This window comes from Diachasma alloeum, unplaced genomic scaffold (assembly GCF_001412515.2).
Source record: "Diachasma alloeum isolate Michigan unplaced genomic scaffold, Dall2.0 Dall_scaffold_00865, whole genome shotgun sequence".
Taxonomy (NCBI): domain Eukaryota; kingdom Metazoa; phylum Arthropoda; class Insecta; order Hymenoptera; family Braconidae; genus Diachasma; species Diachasma alloeum.
The window spans coordinates 297,748-321,503 of NW_021680986.1; the positions used below are offsets into that span (position 1 = coordinate 297,748).

Genomic DNA, 23,756 nt, shown 5'->3' on the forward strand with positions numbered 1-23,756 from the left:
GGGGGGGGGGGGGGGGGGTACATGCACCCGAGGAATAGCGCCCGTTTTTCCCGTATTTATACGGTCTATCGCGAAAAACCTCTCGGTTTTCGCATGAATAAAGTCGCATACATGTGCTGTAGAAAATTTTCAAATCCCCGGGGGCACTCTTCCTGGAATAAAACAATACAAGTATGGAGAACGCGCGTTTTATAGAAATTTATGAAGGTTTATCAGGAACCATTTTTGTGGATATTCACACCATTTCGACGGTCTGGAGGAGGAAATCGGGGAAAATTAGGGATGCAATTCAGTAGCGAAGCGGTAAACCGGGTTAAGTCGATTTTTACTATTGGCTAGTTTTTGACGAATATCTCGGAATCTAAAAGAGATAGAAAGATTTTTGTCATGACCTTTTTTGTAGAGCCAATAGAGCGTTATAAAAAAAGTCATGAGAAAAATTTTGCTATCTCTCTTAGATTCCGAGATATTCAGCAAAAACTAGCTAATAGTCAAAATCGACTTAACTCGGTTTACCGCTTCACTACTGAATTGTTTCTCCATAATTACAATCACTAGAATTCACACAGAGAAAAATCTAATTTACGACGATTATGAGAGTAATTTACAATTGCGAAATCGTAGATTACGACGATTATAAATCGTAAATTATTCGTAAATTATTCGTATTCGTAAATTACGCTCAAAGTTGCCGTAAAATACCATGATTTTTAGGTATTTTTTATAAACGTAATGTCCGTTCTGATAAACGTAAGATACGCTTCGTTTGGACGTCATTTACGTTTTAATAAACGTAAAATACGCTTTTTTAAAGCCTAAATTCCGATTTTCATGACGGAAAAAAATCGACCAGACATCATATTGACGTTAAGCGTAAATTACGTTTAGCAAAACATAATTTACGTTTGGGTTTTTCTGTATGTAGCCATCGGATACCCTCGAGGGGGAAAAAAATATGAAATTCCCTATCTCCCTTGAAATTCTATCGAATTCCAAATTCCTGAGCAGAAAATCATAACTAATTATGAATTTTCAATTACAAGGAGAGAAATATTCAAGAAAAATTACCATAAAAAAGACGTAAAAATTTAAAAAATTTACAACTTCCATAAAAATGACGTGACTTTTTCGTATTTTTTCGGTGACAGACCCGAAAATTTACTGAACGTTTCAGATTTATTCTCTCATATTCCTATAGAAATTCACTGAAAACGATTCTCGCTTGCGGATTACGTGAAATGTTCCGTAATTTTTCTTGAATATTTCTCTCCGTGGAGTTATAATTAATGCTCCACGTGTAAAACGCGCCGCAATCCGTACCCCCCTCTCCCGCCCGACCCGGGATAAAACCGATGAGTGAGAGATGTTCTCCAAAACAAGAAGTTGAGTCGAAAAAACTGAGTGAATTAGAGAGACACACGGTGGAAAAGCAATTTCATCGCAAATGGTAAAGCCTCGGAAAATGGAGATAAAACTTGGCTTTTTCTCCACTGCAACTCCTTTAGATCCTATCGGACAAGATCGGAACTGAAGTAATAGGATCTCCCCCGACGAAGGAAGTGGATAACGAAAATAAAAAAAAAGAGTAAAGAAAAGGGGCAGGAGGAGGGGAGAAATAAAAAGATCCGTCAGATGGACGTCTACGGGTATAAAACTAAAAATAAAACGAAAAAGTGTCGTTGAACGAGATTCCGACACTCGGCCTCGTACAGCGCGGCACTTCGCAAATTGAAATGGCGAAACTTTCGTATCAATTCGATATTTCAACGGCGAGTGAAGAGGGCGAGGGAGATTGCTTCCACCATGGCTTTATACTATTGCACTCCTCTCGCATTTTTCAATTTCCATATTCATTGGATATGCATAAAAATGTCGATTCACTTCGGCTGGAGAATACTGGGCGGAGAGTTGACAAATTCCCCTCGAAATACGTCATGTGAATTCGTTGGACGAATTATTGGCATTAAGATGGCGGTTCATTGATTGGAAGGGGGAATTAAATGGGGTCATTGATGAGGCCTCTTGAGCCCGATGAGGCCGACTTTTTCTACACTGATAGAACGGATTGATTATTGTTAACGAATGGATTTTGAGGAGCCTTGTTTGACTTGACTTTCGCCATTCAAGTGAACCATTCGTTAACTATCAACGAATATTCATTTGGTCATATTCCACTCTACCATTCGTTAATAGTTAACGAATCTCGTTTGGAATAAATGAATCATTCTATCAGTGTATGAGCTGGAGCTTTTCGGATTACAGCGCTGAGGATATCGGATTACTTCGAGATTTTTTTCTCGAAAGAAACCTTTTCGTGAGTAGTGACTGACCTAAACTCGACTGCCCGTACAAAATTTACGCACGGAGAGAAATATTCAGTAAAAATTACGGAACTCTCACTTCACTCACCGATTACGGAATCGACTCAGAAAATTTAAGTGACGGTATCGTAATTTTTCACAGGAGATGCAGATAAAAATCACGGAACGCTCCGGAAAAATTCCCCGACAGTTCCGTAAAATTTCCTACCACCGCATTTCCCTCCGGAATGACGGAAAAGATACGTAATTTTTATTGAATATTTCTCTCCGNCCTGAACCTGAATGCACAGTACATTTTCCCGCCATAAATTCAGGCACGGTAATTAATCCCATCCCTAATTAATGACCATAAATCTCATCATAAAGTCAGGTCCATCGTAAAAAAATCAAATTGCGCTTCTGCCCCGCGAAATTGCCTCAAACCCCGTCGCAAAACCACTCACTCCCCCATAACACCCATCACCCCCCTCTCCCCAACTTGACATTTCCCCCTCCCCTCCCATTAATAAAGATCAGCACGACCATTACGCTTTTATATCCCGCGATCATCGATATGCGCGTAAAAACACCTGACTCACGGCTCAACCCATCTCCGAGTATCAGTACAGTCGAATGACGGGTCATAAATCGACAGCATCTCGCTTTATCCATCGACCCCACTCTCCGAGGTTACTCATCATGCCGCCCCTCCCCCCCCATTCACCGATATCCACCGATATCCTTGACTTTTCCCCGGGCAGTTTGCCCGAAGTGCCCAACACTCTCCCACGATGTGACAGGACATCAACGGCAGATGAGATTGAGGCGGATGACCGAGGGGTTTCGAGTGATCAACGGGGGCTGATAAAACAGGAAGCGGCGAGGATATCGCCGGAGTATTTAATCGACGTATCGAGCGGTAAATTCCAAGGCTGTTTGTAATTTCAATGGGGGAATAAATGCCGCGATGCTGCGATGACGCCATCGTCAAAGGTCTTGAGACCAACAATTTGGTGAAATTCACCAAATAATTTTCTCTTCATTTTCTCTTTCTACTTCATCATTTTTTTCATTCATGTTTTTCTTCTCATTCTTTTACAAAATTTATTCAATTATTGATGTTTAATTTAAATTTTTTAGACTCTTCGACTATTTGAAACGAAAAAAAATAGAATCCGATGGCTGTTGGATACCCTCGAGGGGAAAAAATAATGAATTTCCCATTTCACTTGAAATTCTATCGAATTACAAATTCGTGAACAGAAAATCATAACACATTATGAATTTTCAGTTATGAAAATTTTTTCCAAATACATGAATTCACTAGCGAAGTGGTAAAACGGTTCAAATCGACTTATCTCTCAGTTCAGTTTTTGAAGAATATTCCCGAATCTAAGAGAAAAAGCGAAATTTTCGTAATAACATTTGTTGTAGCCCTCGATCGGCTCTACAAAAAAGGTTATAACAAAAATTTTTCCATCTCCCTTACATTCCGAGATATTCATTAAAAACTGGCAAACAGTCGAAATTGACTTGTACCGTTTTACCACTTCGCTACTGAGGGTTTCAGCTGTTGAAGTCGCGAGAGTCGCGACTGTTAAACCCTCAACAGCTGAAAATCTCAATCCGCACCTATTGGTCGTGTCAAAATTCGCGTGACCTTCAGACTTAACCCCTCACAATCGCTGATAAAACAAGAAGCGGCGAGGATATCAGCGCTTAATCGACGTATCGAGCGGTAAATTCCAAGGCTGTTTCTAATTTCAATGAGGTAATAAATGCCGCGATGCTGCGATGACGCCATCGTCAAAAGGTCTTAAGACCACAACTGGTCACCGGGATACACGCATTGTCCGTGTCACTGACCGAGTAAATAGAATCCACCGAATGGCTGTTAATAATGCCGACGTAATAAGAGATTTTTTACTCTCAAGAGAACGAGGAACCTTTAAGCGGAATGATTAAGAGAATCTTGAGGCAATGCGTTGTTGGGAGACGTAATGTCACCGACACCCCGTCCTTTCACAGTATTTATCTGTTATTTACAACTATTCATTACTATTTTTTTTTCCCTCTCTCTTTGTTTCATTCGTTTTGCGGGATTTTGAGTGTGATTATTGCCCAATCATCGACGAATGATGAGGGCTGATGACTAATTGGGGATTGTGACAGAGGTACGGCGATAAATATGAAGTAATCGGTGGTAAAATATTGTGGCTGATGTGTTTATCATAATGCCGTGGGGGAATGAAAAAATGGGGAATTTGAAAACAATGGCAAGGGGATTTCTTCATTGTGCGCGCGGGCGAGGCCGTTCTTAGACGCTTTCATCGAGGTCGTGGTCGTCACGGTTTACGGTATGATTGTATGTAGTCCCGAATTCCATTCATTTGTCTCGGGTTTATACTCGAATGTGATAACGATTATTCAACGGAACAATCTCGCCCTTGAATCTGGTGTGCGGCGCTCCAGCGGATTTTCAACATTTTCAGATTACGTGTTGGGGATTAATAATTGTTTGTCTCTCCAACAATTGGGTGGAATATTGTCTTTGGGAGAGATAGCAGCGGCTGTGTGGAAATTGAATAGCGGAGAGAGTGGAGAAATTGTGAGCGATACGGATACAGTCATCAGATAGTCTAATCGTTTTATCGTGTGTTCATTTAAGTTTATTTATTATTTCCGTGTTAGGATTTTTCGTCAGGAATTTTCTGGGAATTTCGTCATTAGGAGCTCCCAATGCGCGAGACAGTATTCTCTGGAGAGGAATTAAATTACAGAGAGAACAGAGAAATTTGCTCATGCGGAGCGGAGCAAAAAAAATTTTTTTATTGTTCTTTTGCCCGAAAACGCTTAAAATGCCAAAAACAGTCCAGGGCCTCTAATTTTTGAGCTACGAAGGATTTTTTTTCAAAGTTTTCGAAAAAATATGTGGAATAACAATTACGAGCCAGTTTTTTTTAATTCGCCTCTTAGATGGCTAAATTTGCCTTTTTTGTATTTTTTTACACAAATAGTGAATTTTTTTATATGAAAAAAAAACGAAATCAGCTGTGTAGGAGTCGAATTCCAAAAAACTGGCTCGTAATTGTTGTTCCATACATTTTTCCGGAAATTTTGAAAAAAAAACTGTTTTGTAGCTCAAAAATTGGAGGCCCTGGATTGTTTTTAGCATTTTAAGCGCTTTCGGGCAAACGATCAATAAAAAAAATTGTTTTTTGCACTAATTATTCGCTTTTCGATCTGTATAATCGATCTTCAACGTATGAGAAGTCTCACTCCAATAACCCACGATTTTTAAAACTCACAGTAGTCTCCCCTCAATATGATGTATAAATAAGTTGTGTAAATATGTATCTTTTATAACGACAGTGTAAATAGCTCGGCATGAGAGTTCCCTCGCTATAAAAAATAAATTTAAAAAACAAATTGAAAATTGTGTGGGGAAAATAAATCGATTTAACATTCAATTCTAGAGAATCCAAATGTTGAACATCAGATGATACGTGAGACCATGTCGATGGAGATTGTACTTACATAGCCACAGCAGTGTACGCAGACCCATAGCGCCAAAATTCCTCGACTTCACCTCCTGAAAGCATAATGAAAGCACTGTATTTAGACCCGAATTCACCGGACGTCAATGGACTATTGTCCGGGGCAAATCGCGTTATAAAGTAGGAGAAATGGGGATTCACTTCGGTAATACTCTCTACAGTATTCATTACTGATCTATATTCAACTCATGCACATTACACGGAGAGAAATATTCAATAAAAATTACCAGAAAAAAGACGTAAAAATTACGTTTCGAAACGTAATCTGGGAGCGAAGTAAAATTCAATAAAAAGTGTCAATCGTCACGTAAATTCTACGATCTGTTCCGTAAAAATTACTCATCCGTCCGACGCCTCACGTCTAGCCATGAGTCACCGTGAGGGGGAGATTTTAACAACACGTTCCGTAATTTTTCCGGAACTTTTCGTAAAAATTCTTAAACATCCAAGAATTTTCATGTTCTGAGGCATAATAAGTCTTGAAGTTTCTGTTAGATTTTACAACTTCCAGAAAAATTACGTGACTTTTTCGTATTTTTTCGGTGACAGACCCGAAAATTTACTGAACGTTTCAGATTTATTCTCTTATATTCCTATAGAAATTCACTGAAAACGATTCTCGCTTGCGGATTACGTGAAATGTTCCGTAATTTTTCTTGAATATTTCTCTCCGTGTAGTATATTGAACGGAGTAGGTAATCCCCGTGGGGCGTCAGACCATAGGTACTTATAAGAAGCCCACGGAACTAAGCATTCGGGAGGCCTCGAGCGCTCGGAGCGCGCTGTATCTTATAGAGAAGTATCTTATACGAAGCCTCTACTGTACTCAATTCTGAAAATCGAGTTGTCTCTCGACAACAGCTGTTGGACGGTAATTCACTTGACACCAATCGGTCCCGTTGCCATCGCTTAATATCGAATTATTGATGATCCGCGAAATTCATCAATCGAAGTGAAATCTCTCCATTGATAACAGCGATTCGATTTCAATGGAATTCCTGATCGGATTACACGGTGAGTTCAGTCAAATTCAATTATTCATCCGAAACATGAGAATCGGTGGGGATTGTACGTGTAAAACCAGGGGATTGGGTGAATAATTACGAAAATCGGGTGATGGAAAAATGGATAATGAAATAGTTGAGCTTGAAAGCTCGATTCGGTGGAATTAAAATGCTGAAAAACAAATTTCACGATTCGAAAAATTCGAACGAAAAATAGAGTCTGAATATTCATCGGACCTTTTCATGGGTTAAAAATCAAAAAATGTTTTGAAACAATATTTTGAAATGAACAATTGGGGGGGGGGACAACAATGGGAAGATCCGAAAGAGAGGAAGATCGCTCCGAACTATTCAATTCGATTCAATTTTGGATGGATTACGAATGCCAGTTATTGTCCTCCTTCTCACGCTTTTACTTCAGACGGAGGGGTTACGATGATGGGTGGGCGGTGGGGATACAGAAACATTGTTTTCTCACACACTCGTCGTCAAGCCTGGGCCCCCTGCGGTTCACCAGACAGGAGGACAGACTATTATCAGAGTAGATGAGCTCAACTTTCAATCCATGAGGAATAAATACGACGAAATGTCTCACCACTTGCTGTCATTGGAATGGAACATGAAAAAAACTGTCCGATGGTGATGTATTTCACGAGAGGAAACATCGCCTGCGATACTGTAGATATGGAGTGTCTCATAAATCATCGATAATCATTGATCGACAGTCATGAATAATCAGCATTACGCGGATTGCGTTTTGAATGCAGAAATCAACAAAAACTGAAAATTTTAGTTTAATTATTGCACCGTGAGAAAAATTCAATAAAAATTATCAGAAAAAAGCGTAAAAATTACGTTTTAAAACGCAATCCGCGAGCGGAGTAAAATTCAATAGAAAGTGTGAGTCGGAACTGAAATTGTACGAATCGCCACGTAAATTCTACGATTTGTTCCGTAAAAATTAATCACCCGTCTGATGACTCACCGCTGTGGGGACAACAAGTCATTCCGTAATTTATCCCCAACGAATGAGAAATTTTACGGAAAGAAACGTAGAAATAACTCAACAGGTTCATAAAAATTGTTGAACGTTCAAGAATTCTAGATTTTGGGGGCACAATAAGTCGCCAAGTTTCTGTAAAATTTTACTTCTCCGGGAAAAATTACGTGACAATTTTGTACTTTATTCGGTGATGAACCTGAGAATTCACTGAATGTTTCAGATTTCTTCTCTTCCATTCCCATAAAAATTGCCGGATAACGATTCCCCATTGCGGATTACGTGAATTGTTCCCTAATTTTTACTGAATATTTCTCTCCGCGTGCATGAAAATTAACATAAAACCGTAGAATTTCGGCAAACATGCTCTTGAATTTCCAATTAATTAAAAATCCAGTGTAATTGAGCACTGAAAATGGTGGTTTCATTGAAAATTCAAATAAATTGCGTTCAGTGAAATCTAAAATTCCATCATTTTCCCCCCTAAATCAAATTCACAGGCACTTTCCTAAAAATTACTAGTCGACTGTCCATGAACTTTCAATTTTTTCCAACGGCGTAGTGTCTTAAACGAAAATGCCCCGAAGACACTATTTTTCCAGTGATTTAAAAACCGTAAACACAGTTATGAACCAGTTTTCCTTTCGCACTTCGGAGAGAATTCCGCTGAACTTTCCCGTGCACTCACCCCAGAAGTATACCCATCTTCATGGCAATTAAATATTCAACAGTCGGTCGAGTTCAAGTAGTCGTGCACAGAGGCATCCCCGCGGAGTCAAGACGACTCTCGTCCCGATAAACCGGATATTTGCACTGAGCTAGAAGCAACTTGTCCACAAATGGTGATTGTTTACCCGGAATTGAATGTAATTTATTCAAATATTCGTCGGCGGTTTTCCGATGACGTGAATCGATAAATCAAACTGAAAAATAATGTTTTTAGACAAAAAAAAGGGAAAGGATTCCCCATCCGACGATTCGATGATTTCATTGTTTATTTCTGCCGAAATTTAGTTCTCCATTCTGAAACGTTGGGAAACATTTTAGAAATAAAAGAATAAAGAAAAGGGACTGTACCATTACCCCAACGAGGTCGCCAATCGGATGCACCCAGTCCAATAATAATTCCCAATTGATCACTAATTGATGACTCTTGCAAAATTCACCGGTCAAAGGGGGATCATTAGCGATCCGTTAGGAAACATTTAATCCCTCCGCATCATAGCAACACTGGGAAACAATTATTTTCGCCAAATATTCATTTACTTGAGAGAAGCATTTATTTTTTCAAAATCGTGTATCTCCAATCGAGTCATTCCAAGACGAGCCTAATTAGCTTTCAATTCTGACAGTCATAGTGCTCTAGACTCTAGAGGATGACTATGTTGCATATGACCTTGGATGAACTCCTCCAATGATTATTCATTTTTCCTGAATTTTTCATTCTTTAGAGAGAATTTCGATTAATTTTTTAATGTTGGTAATTACTGAAGGAGTTCGCTTAAGGTCATAACTAACATGATCATCTTCTAGAGCAGTATAATTGTCATAATTGAAGCCAATGAATAACTCGACTAGAGAGTACGGTACTGAAGAAATAAATCAGCAGCGAAGCGGTAAAACGGTACAAGTCAATTTTGACTATTGACCAGTTTTCAATGAATATCTTGGAATCTAAGGAAGATAGCAATATTTTTGTTATAACCTTTTTTGTAGAGTCGATTGAGCGCTACAATAAATGTAATAATGAAAATTTCGCTATCTCCCTTAGATTTGGAAATATTCCTCAAAAACTCAACTGGGAGATGAGTCGACTTAAACCGTTTTACCATTTCGCTAATACTTCTCGCAAGTAAATGGATATTTAGCAAAAATAATTTTTTCCTCCGTGGAGAGGAACTGAGGATGATTCAGGAGTATTAAAACACGAAGAGAATGAATTAATCAACATTTAGCGATTCTTCATTCGAAATGAATGAATTATTTATTTCATACCATTGAAACATTTTCAGTGAAATAAAATACGAGTTTATGAATTCCCAACAGAAATACTCAATCGCAAGATTCTCCATTAGGAAATGAGGATGAGTATTAGTGGTCGGAACTGACGAAACGACCCCCGAGCCGCGAAATTAATCGAAAATACCGCGATTGGGGGAAGAGGAGAAAGGAAAAGTGTAAATTTTAGTTTAATTATTGCCTGACAATTAATATAAATCCGTAGAATTTTTGTAAATATACTCTTGATTATCCAATTAATTAAAAATTCAGTGTAATTCAGCACTGAAATCGATGCTGAAAAATTTAGAATTTCATGGAATTTTCTGTGAAATCTTAAATTTCATCATTTCTCCTCCTAAATCAAATTCAATGGCATTTTCCTGAAAATTACTAGTTGACTTTAATTATTTCCCAACACTGTTGTGTCTTAAATGAAAATGCCACACCTAGTTTTCCCAGTGATTTTAAAATGACGAAGAGAATGAATTTATCAACATTTAACGATTCTTCATTCGAGATTAATGAATTATTTATTTCATTGAAGTAAAAAACACGAGTTTACGAATTCCCAACAGAAATACTCAATCGCAAGATTCTCCATTAGGAAATGAGGATGAGTATTAGTGGTCGGAACTGACGAAACGGCCCCCGAGCCGCGAAATTAATCGAAAATAGCGTGATTGGAGGGCAGAGGAGAGAGGAAAAATCCCATAATTTGAGTGAAAGCTTGTCACAGGGAAGAGTTTGCACGCGTTTGTCAGTAAAACCGCAAACTATGCCGCCTGTCGTTGGGTAAAAAAAATATTGTTACGATTGTTTCCGCGAAATTGTCGACAAAGTTGAATCAATTTGAGCGGTTGTGGATGAAAATGCTACGCTGAAAAAAATAATTGACGAATGTTCTCACGCATTTTCGGTGAATTCTGCTGCACTAGACTGAGAGAAGAAATCATCATTAATGAGTTCCTTATGCGGAGGCATTCGTTCATTCATAATCCACGCACGAGTCGACTATTACAAACGTAACGGAGTGTCTTACACGCTCGAGTCAACAGGTTTTACACGAGCAATTTCAATATTTCAGAGTGTGAGTGGCACGCAAGTGTCCGTAACCCCCGGGATCGTCTTCGCGGAAGAGACCCTATTTCGCAAGTCCTCATCGGTGTTTTATTCGCCTTTGCTCATCAACACCCGGGGTTCTGTCGATTTTTCCACCGGATCGATGGCATTTCCACGAGGACGAGGAGTCCATTCGCTACACGTCTGCAGCGATGGGGCGCCTTTCTAAAGGCACTCGTAGACGTCAGTATCGATAGTTGATCGGGTTAATCCACAAGTCGATTAACCCGTTTTCATGATGCGAACTGGAATCTCATGATATCGGGGATAATTGAGGGGTTTTTGCCGCCGGCGGACGAGAAATTAATTTGTCATGAGGAAGAATATGAACTCATTTCTAGTTTTTTTCGTGGATTGTTGGGGAGTCGATTTGTCGTAACTTTTTTAGGTGACATTTACGACGATTCTATGCGGAAATCCTTTATTTCTTGAATTTTAGATTTCGAGTGGAAACTTTGTAATCGTTTAGATTCAAGTTCTTGACTTTTTGTGTTGGAGAACGCATTATATTCATTTTTTTTTAATTGTTGAGCCCAATCGACATTAATGCAGTCGCGAAGTGGTAAAACGGTTCAAGTCGATTTTGACGATTGGTCAGTTTTCAATAAATATCTCAGAATCTAAGACAAATGGTGAAATTTTGGTTATAACCTTTTTTATAGAGCGAATTACGAGCTACAAAAAAGGTTTTCATGAAAATTTCGGTATCTTCCTTAGTTTCGGAGATATTCTTCGAAAATTCAGTTAAGAGCTAGGTCGACTTGAACCGTTTCAACACTTTGTTACTGAATTATAATTTAATTCATGCATTAATTTTTAGAGTTTCCGGATATTTTGAAAAATCAGTCGTCCCACGATAGCTAAAAAAATGCCCTGAATTCATTGAATTCGGAAAAAGCTGCAGTGCACAACAGCAATTCAGTATCGAAGTGGTAAAACGGTTCAAGTCGATTTTGACGATTGGTCAGTTTTCAATAAATATCTCGGAATCTAAGGGAGATAACAAAATGTTTGTCATAACCTTTTTTGTAGAGCCGATTGAGAGCTACAACAAATGTAATTACGAAAATTTCGCTATCTCCCTTAGATCCGGAAATATTCCTCAAAAACTGGGCGATAAGTCGACTGAAACCGCTTTACCACTTCTCTACTGAATTCTTTTTTTCCCAATTGATCTGAATAAATTTTCCTATTACTTGAGTTGAGAATAATACCAGAGTAATTTCATCCTCTCCAATTAGTAATAATGATTTATAATAGCATAAAACAATAGTGTTTGGGTTGAAAATACCAGTGACTTTGCGGTTAATGAAAACCTCTGATTCCTCTTCCGCAATAGACAGACGAATGGGAATTGAAATCGGACTGGAGTGGTGAGAGGAATTATTAGTCTAACCAAATCATCATTTTGGAAAGTGCAAAACGAGGGATGTCTCGACTATTGGCATGTAAATTCAGTTGGGATTCGACTAGCGCGTCCTAATTGGAGAGAACGCAAACGACGATCTGCATAACAAGCGGATGGACAAGAGAGCCTAGTGAAAGGGGCAATAAGCATCGCCGCCTTGAAAAGCGACCATTAAATTATTCACCAAGTGGAGATAATTGTTTTACGAATTTCTGAGTGCTTTCCTCACTCGGGTACCGGGTGAGCCTAATGAAACATTCGATGAACTAGTTATTTCAGAATATTTCGGGCATTTTAATGGCTCCAATGATGCAGGAATAATTGATTTTAATGATTTCTAAAACGACGACTTGAACTGTATGCAGTCAATAATTCATTCTTTCCAACTGAAGAATTATTATATGTTAAAAAATTCGTTATCTTCGTCTTCTAAGCAATTATTAAATTTCTAATCAACAAAATGTTCATTGGAATGACGAATCAATAAATATTAGACTTTCGTTTTAAGGCTTTTGCGGCGATGATATCTCAGATATTTGACTTCATCAATTTCCACGAAAAATATTGTTCAAGTAAATACAAAATTTGAAATAAAGTAGCCGTAATTGTTTAAATGAAAAATTCCGAGTGATTCACCAACATCCCCCGGAAATTGCACGAACGCACTCACCGCCTAATCAAGAAGTTCTCCTGAATAGCCCCCAATAAACTTAGTCAATATCTCGTGCATCCCAAAGGTTTCAGAAATTGCAGTCCTGAGACTCGCGAAACAGCGTCTCAATAGCATCCAACCGTGCGCCCGAGAACGGCATGCATCTGCACGCGAACTAATTATCCAGAATTTCAGTTCATCCGAACTGACGAAAAGGTAGAAGCCCTACCGAGTCCCCTTCCCCGTGCTTTTTATGTGTTCATTAGACGTAATATTTAAACTAGTGATGCCGCGAGACGCGAGAGAAATGAGACGAGACGAGACAATCGAGACGAGAGACATGATGAGACGAGACGAGACGAGAAGAGTCATTTGAGACAATGACAGGAATGAGACGAGACGAGACAAATGAGACGAGAGACATGACGAGACGAGACAAATGAGACGAGAAACATGACGAGACGAGAGACATGAAGAGACGAGACGAGACGAGACGAGACAAACGAGACAAGAGACATGACGAGACGAGACAAACGAGACGAGAGACATGATGAGACGAGACGAGAAGAGTCATCTGAGACAATGACAGGAACGAGCCGAGACGAGACAAATGAGACGAGAGACATGACGAGACGAGACAAATGAGACGAGAAACATGACGAGACGAGAGACATGAAGAGACGAGACGAGACGAGACGAGACAAACGAGACAAGAGACATGACGAGACGAGACAAACGAGACGAGAGACATGATGAGACGAGACGAGAAGAGTCATCTGAGACAATGACAGGAACGAGCCGAGACGAGACAAATGAGACGAGAGACATGACGAGACGAGACAAATGAGACGAGAAACATGACGAGACGAGACAAATGAGACGAGAGACATGAAGAGACGAGACGAGACGAGACAAACGAGACGAGAGACATGACGAGACGAGACGAGAAAAGCCGGTCGAGAACGAGAGAAACGAGAGGCGAAACGAGACAAGATGAGACAAGACGAGACAAAACGAGACGAGACGAAACGAGAGAGACCGGACGAGAGAAGCCGAGACAAGACGAGATGAGACGAGACGAGATGAAATGAGACGAGACGAGACGAAATGAGACGAAACGAGACGAGACGAGACGAGGCGAGAACATGAACACATTTATATATATCATCGGTGAAATTAATAAATTCTGTCGTTTTATGGAGACCGATTATTTAAAAAAATTGAAGATAATTAATTGAAAATGAAAAATTCTTTATAGATTCTTTTACTCTACTTCGCAATTCACTTCAATCATTAGTCGAATTCTCTTTGATTCATTATCAATATTTATAAGGTATTCATGAGAAAATGAAATTCAATGAGTTCCATTTCTTCATTTCAACAAATGAATAGGTCAGCGCGCGCATAGATCTTGTTGTCTTAAATTAAGACATTGAGACATATATTCTAGACATCCTAGGTGCCTCACTCGAGGGTCTTTTGACATCCTGAACCCCCCAGTTTTTACACTCCATTGGACAAAAAAATAACCACCGGTGCATTGCAACTTCAGCGATAAAATATCATGATAATGGCACGGAGAATGGCGGATAATCGAGGGTTTTGGCTCTCGTCTCAGTGATATTCCTCCTTCCCGGGGGAGGATACCTCATTCGTTTGGGTCACGACTCCCCGACGATGGCTCATTACCCGCCTAGAGGAGAAGAATGTTAACGAAAAATGAGCGAGGAAGATGTTTTGTTACAAAAGATGGAAAAAGCGACAGTCGTGAGACTCCAGCATTCACTGGGCACGATTATTATTTTAATTCGACTTAAACATCCTTAACGATTATGCATCCTAAATCGTGACGAGTGTTAAAACGTTGATCCATCCCGAGGTACAAGACGTAGCAATAATTTTCACCCCATTAAATCTTTAGGCCGCTTGGACCCACTGCACAGCGATGATTTAACGTGCGTGAAGATGCACTTTGAGCGGTATAAACGCCAGTCGGTGATAAATTTTCGTTTCTTTTCTCAACGTCACACTTTTCACAGTGCTTTTCTGGAATAGATGGCTACGCGTAAAAGGTCAGAGTTTTTTTTGAGGAGTTATTGCTTTGGAAATTGGAATTGTGCAAGAAGGACATGACACCGTGACGAAAAAATGATTTCACGTTGTGATGGGAGGAATTTCAATCAACTCCATCGAATTTATTATTTTATTGACTTTATATTGCTAGGAAAAAATCATAAAATGAAAAAAATTCAGTGAAGTTCTTTGAAATTTTGTTTTCTTTCACTTTTGCAATCAATAATGGAGCAAAAAATAAAATCCACACTGAGAGAAAAAAGTATTCCTGCCAAGGATTGATATTCTCGTCAGAAGATAATATTTTTGCAGAACGAATTTTTCCAGGACAGTCATTTTCAGAGAGTCCAAGTCTATCCTCAAAAATTACAGTGATGTTGAACAATCTGATTATTATGCTACATATGACCTTGACAAAATGTTCTCCGATATCTTCCGGATTTTACAAATTGGCGATTTTCTCAGGTAAAGAAAATTGGAATAATTCCAAATGTTAATAATTATTATTGGAGTTTCTTCGAGGTCATATGCAGAAGAATATTCTTATAGATCACCATAATTCTCACGCTTGGAACTGATTTCGGAGCACCTGGAAATGACTGGCCTGGAGAAATACGTTCCAAAAGAGATATTTTCTTCTACTAAGAGTATGAAAAAGATATCACCAATAACATTTTCTTGGAAGGAATAAATTTTTTTCTCAGTGTATAACTCATTAATCCAAAATATCCTCGAAAACAATATTAGCCCTCGAGTTTAATTTTGAAAACCAATTGCCGCTAAAATTTTCTCTGAAACTGTTCTATTCTCGGCAGGAAAAACGACGCGAGAATATTCTGCGTTTATCCCACAGTAGCAGAGGGAAATGAGGAGACCAAAGTCTCGAGTGGAAACTCGAAGCAGTTGGAACGAGGTACTTTATTGTGGCAATATAAAAGTGGATGCTTCCCTGAAACTTCAACGCCTACCGTTGACTCCTATTCTCCAGCACCGGCCACCCGGGGCGCACTTTCGATTACAAGCGACTACCCCAGGCTTCCGGTGATGCGAAATATCCCGGCTACTGCATACTAAATCCCGTGTATCCTCTTTCCTCCTCGTTTCCAGATTAATTACTACGAAGAATGGAATTACTAATTTTCTCTGTGAAATAGACGAATGATGAGGTAAAAGATGAAAGGAGATTTCGACCGAAAAATCTACTCGTGGAGAAATTATTTCTAATTCTGCGGTTGCTGAGCCCTATCTGTCGACATTTATTAAAATTACATTCATGGGGCAAAATGATACAGTCGAAAAAACGACTGTTTGACGCAATTCAAGTAAAACCATTTTTTTTATGAAATATTTTTGCTTCCGAGTGGAAGAATTGTAATCGGTTAAATTTTAGTTTTCTATTTTTTGTGTTATATCGACACATTATGATCCCAAAAGTCCGAAAATGCATTTTTTAGACGGTGTACGTTAGTGCGTATGTAACAAACTTTTTCTTCAATTTCTCGGTAATGAATAGATGGAATTGGATTTTTTTTTCTCAAATGTAGGTATTGCTAAGCCCTATCCGTCGCCATTAATTGAAATTTAATTCATTCAATGGATTAATTGAAAAGAAAATGAAACAGCAAAATCCTAAGATCAGGGCAAGGCCCAGGGAGAGACCCAGAGGAGGAAAAAGGAAAATGTGATGCTGAATTTCAATCGAATAATCTATTGACAAAATCTTCGCCCATCAAAACTTCTCAATAATTTTCTATACGACTGAATGGAAAATTATTATTCTCATTAGAACTCCCGCAAATAAAAAAAGTAACAAAGAAAATTTACAAAAAAAATTTTTTATTTTAATTGCATAAAACAGTCGTTTTTTTGACTGTTTCATTTTGCCCCACACAAAATCGGTAGCCCTACGATAAATCTCAAAAAGATTATGAATTCATTGAACTTTGACAGAGTGTGAAGATGAAAGCGATAGTAATAGTCGTTGTTTTTATTTAATTAATGATAATTATGCTACATTAAGAGAAAAGCAGTTTCTCACTTATTTATTTTTAATTGTCTGCGCATTTTGTCGTTAATTTAATTAAAAAAATTCCTGCGCATATCAATCCCCCGAACTCCAATTATTCGTAACGGCATAACAACTCCTTCAGCTTTCAAAAAACCATGAAAAAAGTGAAATTGGAAACGACTCGGAATGAAAATGAGTGAGCGCAAGGTAGTAAAGTGTATCCAGGTATTACCATATAATGTGGGAATACAAGAGTGTGGCGGATGATATACACCATTGTACACGCCGACTATTCCACCGTGTGGATTAAGTATGTGAGAAGATTCGGGGAGCGGAAGAGCATCCGAAGACGTAATCCCCATAATAATTACGTTCCTGTTTGTCAGACGCACAGTGACGCTGTTTACGTAATACTGAATTCATTATGTGGATATTATACTTTTCTATAGGATGGATGACTTCGTCATCGAGGCATTATACAAAAAAAAATTATTCATCATTTTTTCGTAACCATTTTTCATTAAAAAAATTAAAATTACGAACTAAATTAAAAATTCAATCATTTTGTTCCTAAAATATTCTGTTTAAATTACCATCAAAATCAAAATTTGTTTGTTTATAAATTCAAAAATTTATTATCACAATTATTATTAATTGTAGTAACAATAAAATCTAAAGTTTAAATAACAAAATCATTGAAAAATGATCAGAAAAATGGCAAAAATAAAGAATTTTCATCGGCATTTTTTCATGACTATTTTTTATTAAAAAAATAAAAATTGCGAAATAAATTAAAAACTCAATCATTTTGTTCCTAAAATATTCTGTTTAAATTACCATCAAAATCAAAATTTGTTTGTTTATAAATTCAAAAATTGATTATCACAATTATTATTAATTGTAGTAACAATAAAATCTAAAGTTTAAATAACAAACTCATTGAAAAATGATCAGAAAAATGGAACAAATGAAGAATTTTAATCAGCATTTTTTCATGACTATTTTTTATTAAAAAAACAAAAATTGCGAAATAAATTAAAAACTCAATCATTTTGTTCCTAAAATATTCTGTTTAAATTACCATCAAAATCAAAATTTGTTTGTTTATAAATTCAAAAATTGATTATCACAATTATTATTAATTGAAGCAACAATAAAATCAAAAGTTTAAATAACAAACTCATTGAAAAATGATCAGAAAATGGCAAAAATGAAGAATTTTAATCAGAATTTTTTCATGACTATTTTTTACTAAAAAAATTAAAATTGCGAAATAAATTAAAAACTCAATCATTTTGTTCCTAAAATATTCTGTTTAAATTACCATCAAAATCAAAATTTGTTTGTTTATAAATTTAAAAATTGATAATCATATTTATAATTAATTGTAGTAACAATAAAATTTAAAGTTTAAATAATAAAATCACTGAAAAATGATCAGAGAAATCTAGAAAAAAAATACATAAAAATCGGAAGACACCAGAAGATGGATAACTGCTGAATAGTAGCCCCCCACAGCTATCGCCCAAAGTACAATTATCCCCCTCAATACAAAATGCCAACTCGCTCCCAAGTGCTCGTCCCGGAAACTTTCACAGCGATATTTGTGTGACGTAAAAAGGAGGAATAATCGCATTGATTGCGAGAGAGACAGACAAACAACCACCTTGATGGCTTCTTCCTACTTAATGGATCTCCAGTCGTGTTGTTTACTAACATCCTCGGCCATGAAATGTGATCCCTGGGCGGTGGGTATTTACGTTTCCTCGGGAAACGCTGGGAGATTGGAAGAGAATGCGCATCAATTGCGATCATTTTCGGAGAATTGCGGCAATTTAAGAATTTTTTATCCTCAAATTTTGCAGTTGAATAGTCTTACCGAGAGGTCTTCCCCACTTGATGAAATAAAAATCTTCATTCAATTTTTTTTTATTTATTTCAATGAAAATGTTTCGAAGATACATCAAATGAATAGTTAAATTAATGAACTATTCATTTGAGACAATTAAAACATTTTCGTTAAAATAAACAGCAAAGATTGCCACAATGTTATTTACCCATCTGTTCATCTATTCAATTAAAGAATTGTGTTCAAACGTAACAGGAAAGTTGAAACTCGATACAATAATAACCCAGAAAGCCTCCAATGTTCACTGAATTTGTTCACCGAAGGAAAAATATCCATTATTACCAGCAACATCAGATCGTGTATCGATCCTCGATAATAGCATGCATTAACCCGATAAAATGACCCCCCAGTAGCATAAAAATTATGTTCCCTGCCATGTAGATCGATCACGCGGGCCACACGAGAGTATGAAACGTCGATCAGATTGATGGCATCCGATAATCGGCGCGATTCCTCCCCAACGATCAATTATGACTGCTACCGGTCACGGCAATACCCAGGCTCTTCCCGTATAATTGCTTCTCCCACTGATCCCGGAGCATTGTCTATCGGAGCGTAACTCTTATTACATTTTTCCTCAAGTGCTCCGGTTTTTTTGCTCCATGCAGACAACTATAAACCAATAAATACGTGACCTCGATCCGCTAATGCTCGGGGTTTATTCCGGCTTTCTTTTTTAGCCCTAAATTGGTCACTATGTGAGGGAAACGACAGAGCGCGTCATTTTTCTTTAATTGCGGTTGGCTGGCTAGCCGGAAAAATAAATAAATAAATAAATTTGACATTGTCAAATTTATGAATTTGAAATTTTCAACAACGACAAAGTTACATGAAATTTCTGCAGAATTCTTTATCGACGAATCAGTTAATTTCTTGAATATTCAAGTAATTTTCAGGTCCATACGGCACTGAAAAAAGCAGTTAAAATATTACAAATAATAATAGGGGACGGTGGGGCAAAATGAAACAGCAAGAAAATCTTGTGATCTAAGGGAGATAGGACGATTTTCATGAAAACGTTTTTTGTAGAGAATTTTACAAGCTACAAAAAAGGTCCTCTTCAAAAATGTCCTATCTCCTTTAGATGACGAGATTTTCCCACTGTTTCATTTTGCCCCGTGTTTCATTTTGCCCCATGCTCCCCTAGTAAAGGAATATTAAAATATTACAAATTTGGCTATCCCTGTTTTTAACGGATGAATTTTTTTTTCCCATGTTAAATAAAATTGCCCGTTACGCGACGTTGCCGAAAACTCGCTAAACGCGCCCGCGCGGTGTAGAGTGAATTTGGCAACGCTGGAGCCTAAATAACGCGACGGCGAATCCCCGCGGAGGCGACCAGTCGCAGGGTCGCGCATGGACTCGGATTAACATCGGATACGCGACAAAGGGGTATTAGTCTCGTTAAATGGGATTTCAGAAATATTAATTTGGATGATGAATACACGAGAGGAATCACGTGGATATTTTTTTAGCGAGACAAAATTTCAGATTTTTAGTTCGATATTTTGGGCGTAAAAAATGGAAAAAAAGGGTGATAAAAATATTTCGTATTGAGTGATACGAGGCTGCTATCTCATCGCTTATGAAAACGGATATGATCCCAGGAATTTAATATTTTTCTAGCAAATAAAATATATTATCATCCGCATCGAAACTAAAATCAATTAGTACCATTTGAAAATATAATTTTCCATCAAAATTAATTATGAAACTATTATTAATTGTAATGTATAACTTTATGAATAATCAGCATCTCGACTCGCTGATTAAAAGTGTCCCTTCAAGTCACTCCACTTGAAAATTTTATTACTGAAATTTGATTAATACCCCGCGGCGATAAATCCGACTCTTTTAATCAACTTCTCGAATTTCCTTTTTTCACACCTAATATCCCGGCTGGGGGAACAGTACCGTAAATTAAACGCTGTCTAACCGGCTCCAGTGGTAACGGTGAGTATCGAGTCCGGCCGTCGAGGGATTTAGCGTTCAGCGCCGAGGCAGGAGAGGACGAGAGAGAAAAATACTCCCGGTGAGTACGAAAACTGAGTAAAGTGGCGGACACGTTAATTACTCCGGCGTACGTCTAATTGTTCTGTGAGGATGGGTCAGCAGTTGATGGGGAAAATGTCGGGACTCCGGAGAGTCCGTCAGAAACGTGAAAACAACTGGAGAAAAAAATACGAGGAATTCTCCATACAAATAATAATCTTCAAATTTTTAACGAGGAATAATTCACAAATTATTCAGTTTATTTCAGGAGTATTCAATGAAATTGCAGGTTTCAGGTCCTCGTGATAACGAAAATGACTGAGAATTGTGAAAATTCAGTCTTTTTTCAGTTTATTGAAAATTTAATTTAATCTGTAGATCAATTCTCCCAATAATTTAACATAAAAAAATGATGATCCCCATAAAAAAATATATTTTAAAAATTTATAATGTGCGCCAATTTCGTAGATTTTTCAAATTTATAAAGAATATATAAAAAAAATATATAAACCATATATTTTATTTTTTTTATATGAATTGGACCGATTTAAGTTACTTTTCTATATATTTTTCACAATATAAATTTTTCACGGAGAGAAAAATTCAATAAAAATTACCAGAAAAAAACGTGAAAATTACGTTTTGAAATGTAATCCGCGAGCGAAGTAAAATACAATAAAAAGTGTGAGTCGGAACTGAAATTGTACGAATCACCACGTAAATTCAACGATTTGTTCCGTAAAAATTAACCAGCCATCTGATGACTCACCGCTGTGGGGACAAGTCGTTCCGTAATTTTTCCCCAACGATTGAGAAATTTTACGGAACGGAGCGTAGAAATAACTCGCCAGCTTCATAAAAATTGTTGAACATTCAAGAATTTTTTATTTTGGAAGCACAATAAGTCGGCAAGTTTCTGTAAGATTTTACTTCTCCGGAAAAAATTACGTGACAATTTCGTACTTTATTCGGTGATGAACCTGAGAATTCACTAAACGTTTCAGATTTCTTCTCTCTCATTCCCATAAAAATTGCCGGAAGACGATTCCCCATTGCGGATGACGTGAGTTGTTCCGTAATTTTTACTGAATACTTCTCTCCCTGCAATTACTTGAATTTCAAAAAATTCCTGACGGTACAGTACAGAATACAAAAGTCATAATGACATAAAGCCTCAGCCTCAGAAAGTTTTGTTAGACACAAAATCACCGATCATTTTTTCAATCCCGAAACGACGGATGCCCTGATGAAAGGACTCCGACGAAAAAAAGAGAAATCTCCCAAAAAAAAACGATAAAAACCCTCCGGGAGGGGGTGAACCTAGATTTCCGGGAATCGTCCAGTCGAAATTGTGAAAACGAGCGTCGATAAAATGATGGCAACGATAAAGCCAGGGGTGAGTTACGCCAACAGGTATATATATATGAGCCGACGTGCTGGCGTCTGGCCCGAAAGTTAGCCACATGAATTTATCGTTCAACGATATGCGAAAAACGAACGGAAATAACGCGTGTTAGCATCGCTGGAAATAATGGCCTCCCAGGGCAAACACATGAAAACAATTAGACGAGTTGTTTTAATTTGCGCACCCGATGCGCCCGAAAATACAGAAAATTATGGAAAACTAGAATGCGAGGGGACGCAGATCTGCGTGAATTAGCGAAAAGGGGATTGCGACAACATAACAGAACTAAAAATAAATAAATAACGGAACATTACGAGGGTCTTTCCAAGATAAATCAGTCGCGAAGTGGTCAAACGGTTTAAGTCAATTTCTTTAGTTGAGTTTTTCAGAAATATTTCCGAATTTATGGGAGATAGCGAAATTTTCATTATAACCATTTTTGTAGAGCACAATGAGTGCTACTAAAAAGGTTATGAGAAGAATTTTGCTATTTCCCTTAGATTTCGAGATATTCATTGAAAACTGGCCAATAGCCAAAATCGACTTGAACCGTTTGACCACTTCGGTACTGAAATCTTAATTTCGAATAAAGTTCTCCAATTTATCAACCCAATTGTGATAAAAATTCTGATGCATCTGATGCGCCCGAAAATACAGAAAATTATGGAAAAATAGAATGAGAGGGAACGCAGATCTGCGTGAATTAGCGAAAAGGGGATTGCGACAACATAACAGAACTAAAAATAAATAAATAACGGAACATTACGAGGGTCTTTCCAAGATAAATCAGTCGCGAAGTGGTCAAACGGTTTAAGTCAATTTCTTTAGTTGAGTTTTTCAGAAATATTTCCGAATTTATGGGAGATAGCGAAATTTTCATTATAACCATTTTTGTAGAGCACAATGAGTGCTACTAAAAAGGTTATGAGAAGAATTTTGCTATTTCCCTTAGATTTCGAGATATTCATTGAAAACTGGCCAATAGCCAAAATCGACTTGAACCGTTTGACCACTTCGCTACTGAAATCTTAATTTCGAATGAAGTTCTCCAATTTATCAATCCAATTGTGACAAAAATTCTAAATCCGTGAGACATTCTTCCACTGATGCATCAGAATTTTTTAAATATCCGACGGGCACGTAAATAGAAAAACTGATGGTCACACTACTAAAAATAGAAAAAATACAAATGTGGGATGACAAAAAATGCTGATAACACCGGAAAAAAATGATCTCGTCGCCGGAGCCAGGATCGTTGCATTAAAATTTTTGGACCAACTTTCATAACCGTGAAGCGCCAGTTGGAGTGGTAATGAGAAAGATCGTAT

General features: G+C 37.6%; 1 protein-coding gene across 1 annotated transcript in view; it reads right to left on the minus strand.

Annotated features, from left to right (window-relative positions):
- Positions 1-23,756, minus strand: part of LOC107045058 (flocculation protein FLO11) — a 51,135-nt gene that overhangs the window by 20,037 nt on the left and 7,342 nt on the right. Inside the window, exon 2 of the mRNA XM_015267187.1 lies at positions 5,838-5,892. Coding sequence (XP_015122673.1) covers positions 5,838-5,865 — 28 coding nt within the window. The 5' untranslated portion in view covers positions 5,866-5,892. The remainder of the gene's footprint in view (positions 1-5,837; positions 5,893-23,756) is intronic.